Genomic DNA, 4,723 nt, shown 5'->3' on the forward strand with positions numbered 1-4,723 from the left:
TTACAAAGAAAATTGAATTGTTTATGAATGCATCAAATTTGTAAAATTTATCGCATATTTGACATTTTGATTCATTCATAAAACTCGTAAGTTTAAAAAATTTTTTCGAAAAAATTAATGTAATTAATTCGTAGGAATTAATTATTAATTTTTTCAAACATTAATTCGTAGGAATTAATTATTAATTTTTTCAAACATTATATATATATATACCTATATCAATATACATATACATTATATAATATACATCATATAATAATTTATTATTAATTTTTTTCGTCTACCATGGCGGTTTTCACTAGCCTTCTTTCACGATATTTTTCGAGACCTTGCTATCGTGGATCTACAATTTCTAATACGGCCTCCAGACGACTGCTTTCGTAGACGGCGGCGTGATTTTCGTCGGCGACGGACTCCTCTGCGAGGACGATAATTTGTGGGATATGAGCGCGGTGGGCGCCTTCAATTCGTTTCTCGTGCCCTCGATTTGTCTTTTGGCATTTCTGTCTGGCGACGACGACGACGACGACGTGCTCGGCGGCAAGGTGTTGTGTCGAAGAGGCACGAAGGCACTTCGCACCTCTTCGGTCGCGGACTCGCCGCTACCAGATTCACTCGGGCTGGGCGGTGTTCTGGACGGACTCGGCGCGAGCGATGTCAGAACCGACGACATCGCGTTCGCCGTCGATGCATTGGTCATCAACGCCGCGTACTCGGGATAATTCACATTATATTCAAACGGACATGGCAAAATTGACGAGAAGGCCGGATTGAATAAATCGTGGGGTGGCACCGTTCCTGGAGGAAGAAAGAATCGGTTAATCTCGGTCGTCCGTTTCGCGGGGGCGAGCGTATAGTAGTAAGTCGCATTGTTGTTTCAACGACGAAAGGGATGTACGTATGGCTACGGGAAAAGCGGGAGACGAGGGGACCATAGAGAGGGGTCCGCTGTGGGAAAAGAGAGCTCAGACTCACCCCTCGGTCCAGCTCACGGAGTATGAATCATCGGCAGGCGTCGCGGACTCGACGAAATCGATAACGCGGATTCTCTCTCGTGAGCGCGGACTCTCTTTTAAGACTTTTTTTTCACATTTCGCGATACATATAGAGGTGTGAAATATTTTTTCTCCCGCTCAATTTTCTTTCTTTCTCTTTCGAACGCGACGAAATCGCAATATTTTTACCTTTAATTAAAGCAGCTGGATGCGACAAAGAGTGCCAAGTTGATCCAAAGTATATGGGATCCATCCAGGGATTGGTAAATATAGCAGGAATTCCAGCGAAATTGGTGCTATACTGATAATCTGTAAAATAAATCGGAAGTGCTTGATTATATAAACATGCGCTAACGTCCAGATTCGAGCGTTTGAAAATAGATTTCATCGTTTCTTTCGGTCTACGCACCTCGACTAACATTCGGAATTTTACGATCCACCGAGATTCTCTTGCAGTCTATGTTGCGGCTGCGCGTTATAAAATTCGCGAGAAAAGAGACATATAAAGGCATTACAAAAAGATCTTGTACTAAGAAGAATGAAATCTCGCGGATAACGAACTGACAAACGCCTCCAGGAAGAAGGAACTCGGCCACCCAAGATCTATAAAAGCGAAGATTAACGGCGCTTCCTCCGGGGGCGATCCGGAGGAGCGAGCTAGTGTGTATCTCATGTTTATACGAGCGTGGCATAAAATCCGTTATTACGACGTGGCGCGGGTTTTCGTGGCGCGGCACATGCTACCGCCATATGCGGTGCGATAAACAAACGCGTAAACGCGGCTTCTTTTGCAGACGTCTATATCTTTCCCCGGTCGCCTTCGCCGCCCCGCCAGTTACAACCATCATCTCCCGCGTCCTCTCCTGCCGTCTTCTTTCCCCTCTACCCGCCCCGAGTGCCGAACCAATAAACAGTTTGACTTAGTGGGCCAACCGACGACCAACCGGCGGCGCGGCGGCGTTTCGGGGAAAATAAACGCGGCTAGCTAAAGAGCCGTGCCGCCGGCGAAGACCTCGTTCTCGCGGCTTGACACGATGCCAGGTCCCCCGCCGTATGTACGCCTGTGTATGTACGGTCGCACGCTGCGTGTGCGTGTGTGTGCTGCATGTGCTCTTGCGCGGCATGTGCATGTGCGCGCGCTCGCCCGTGCACGTGCGAGCCAACGCTCGGTGTCGAGGGCTCGGGCACCGTTCAGCGGCACCGCCACCACCTCGCGGTTTGAGGTCCACCAGATATACGCCGGATTATTAAACGCCCGCGAGGCCCCGACGCCCGTTTGCGGATTCCGCGGTGGTCACGGAGCTTCCGACGACTTTCGGACCCGTCGGTCGAATACCACCCCCTCCCCCCTCTTCCTAACAATGTCATACCCGAGTACGGTGTCCTCCCCTTTATTGAATCGTCGAACCTGCATTTTGTGATCGGTGCATTTTTTTCGCGAGTTTATGCAAAGATTGAGGAATCATAGTTGATTCTTATAAGATCGTCTTAAGTACAATCTTAAGTACTGCCAATTTTTTTCCTCTCTCATTATTAGTATCTCTTCGTATCACTATTAGTATCTCTCTCATTATCAGTATTAGCATCTTAAGACGTCACTTAAAACGGTTCTTAAAACGAGAACCGATTATGAATATCGGTCTAAGTGTGAAATTTCGAATATTAGTCTTGAATGAGATCTATGTACAAACGGGGACACTAATGCTTTAACACTTGAAGTTACGCGATGAGAGAAGAACGCGTTTCTCATTGGAACGCGCTCTGAAGACGCGTTTCTGATTTGGATCATGCTCGATATACGCGCAACTTCGAGTGTTAAGGCATTAGTGTCCCCGTCTGTACAATTTTTTACGAGAGCTTTTCCGAAACTTTCTAAATCAATCTATATAATTGCTTTATCATAAACTTAAATTTTAGAATATTATGTGTTATAATTAAATAACAAATCGCGTAAAAACTTTTGTGTTTTGATTTTGTTTTTTGATAACAGTAGCTGTCACAAGAGCTACTAATAGTTACGATAGAAAGTCAAAGTATATGATTATTTGTTTATCGACTTACTCGACTTGGATCTCGGTTCGCGTGGTCCGTCTACTGTAACCTTGATAGCTTTGGCATACGTGGCCACTTGGTACGGCATTGTGTTGATCTGGATCGTTAGAGAAAATGATTTTCCTGTAAACGAAAGCGAAGTTCGTTCCTTAAAGTTTCGTTGACACTCGGAGGGACTTTGTACATGTATGAATCGACAGATTTCTTTAGCTCACCTCTCCCGCTGCGACCGACGAATCTGAGATCGTTGAACTTGGCGACCTGGTTCTTCATGGTCGTCGTGCAATTCCTCAGTTCGCCACAGCAGTTCTCGTCGTTGCCAGCCTTGATGGTAACTTGTGTTCCGTCCGCGACTTCGTCGAGAGCTATGACCTTGAATGCCACCGGAAGAGACTTGTTTGATCTCCAGTGAGTCGGTAGCGAACTACACATGATGGTGGGGCTTCCTGTCGTTACCAAGTCTCCATGATATCTTTTGAGGACTTCTTGGATCGATCTAAGCTCCGCTCCCACGGAGAGCGAAGCATCACCCCGTATATGCATTCTTTTGATTCCAATAGGAAAAAGTCTGATTACTTTTTCAACTATCAAATTCAAACTTCTGTGCGCAAACACTGTTTTGGTGAACACGATCGATCACTGTTTTTTTTCGTTATTCACTATTATCACTGTTATCATTATATGAACGAATAATAATAGACACATATTATCTCTTTATACTCCTTCCTCCCTCTCTTTCTCTCTTTCTCCCTCTCTCTTTCTCTCTCTCTCTCTCTCCCTCTCTCTCTGTCTCTCTCAGCGAAGAATCTGCATTGTGTTGCTCCTGATTTGAATTTCTGTTTCGATTGCACCTTTGTACCACGAACTGGTAAAATGTTACAGCAATCCGACGCGCACTCGATGCCGGCTGAGCGGATTCTAGTTTTTCGCAGCCGTAGCCGCAGCTATTTAGGGGGGATTTTTATCCCCTCCAATTTTTCCGGAGCCCCACCCAGAGCAAGCGCGTCGACCAATGAGGACGGCGGTCGTGTTGTGGCCTCCGCGGCTCGCCGCCTTCGCCCCTAACCAGGCTTAGGGGGTGCTTTGCGAAAGGCTGCCTGCCTGCCGCCTGGCTCGCGCGAAGGGTGGCTTGGCGCCTCCGCTCTTCCTTAACGTACCCACTCGACCTCTCTCCGTCTTTCTCCCTCCATCTCTTCGCTCCTCTCGCTTCTTCTCACCCTACCGTCTCTTTCTATCCCGCTTCATCTATCTCCCTTCCTCGGTTCTCTCTGCCTTTACGTTCTGTTCTCCTCGTCATGCTGGCCTCGTCACTACCTTTCCACCAACCGAGCCACCTACGCCACGCTTACGTGACGACGTAAATTCTCACGCGCACGTGTTCAAACTATCTCACCACGCACGAGTGATCTGGTCCGGCAGCTGCACGCGTTTCTTACCTTCAAGACTAATGCATCTTGCCCAAGCAATGAACCAATGACACTTTTACACTCATAATTATTTATAATTCTCAAAATAAAATACGGAATTCTTCAAAAAATACGGAAGAGATTATTTTCAAGATATAATAAACTGTATGATTTTTTTTAATATAAGAATGTTCTTTGATTATATTTTTTAGCAGTTTAGCTTATTTTTGAGCAAAGTTTTATCATTAGCTAATTTTAAGAAAATTGATT

At 45.9% G+C, this 4,723-nt stretch overlaps 1 protein-coding gene across 1 annotated transcript; it reads right to left on the reverse strand.

Annotated features, from left to right (window-relative positions):
* Positions 1 to 211: 211 nt before the first annotated feature.
* Positions 212 to 3,965, reverse strand: LOC105454864 (segmentation protein Runt-like). The gene is made up of 4 exons (XM_011697790.1): positions 3,263 to 3,965; positions 3,057 to 3,170; positions 1,185 to 1,304; positions 212 to 798 (listed from the first exon to the last, which is right to left on the reverse strand). Exons 1-4 carry the CDS (start codon positions 3,588 to 3,590, stop codon positions 353 to 355), a joined length of 1,008 nt encoding a protein of 335 aa, XP_011696092.1. The 5' UTR covers positions 3,591 to 3,965; the 3' UTR covers positions 212 to 352.
* Positions 3,966 to 4,723: the final 758 nt, after the last annotated feature.

The sequence above is a fragment of the Wasmannia auropunctata genome, unplaced genomic scaffold, assembly GCF_000956235.1.
Source record: "Wasmannia auropunctata unplaced genomic scaffold, wasmannia.A_1.0 LD335973.1, whole genome shotgun sequence".
In the NCBI taxonomy this organism is placed as follows: domain Eukaryota; kingdom Metazoa; phylum Arthropoda; class Insecta; order Hymenoptera; family Formicidae; genus Wasmannia; species Wasmannia auropunctata.

What these genes read in the sequence shown, in the direction of transcription:
- LOC105454864 (XM_011697790.1), bottom strand. Translation starts at nt 3,590, where the DNA reads ATGCATATACGGGGTGATGCTTCGCTCTCCGTGGGAGCGGAGCTTAGA. An exon ending in CGTCGGTCGCAGCGGGAGAG is followed by an intron (nt 3,171 to 3,262) that starts GTGAGCTAAAGA and finishes TTTCGTTTACAG; the next exon opens with GAAAATCATTTTCTCTAACG. An exon ending in CGAACCGAGATCCAAGTCGA is followed by an intron (nt 1,305 to 3,056) that starts GTAAGTCGATAA and finishes TTTATTTTACAG; the next exon opens with ATTATCAGTATAGCACCAAT.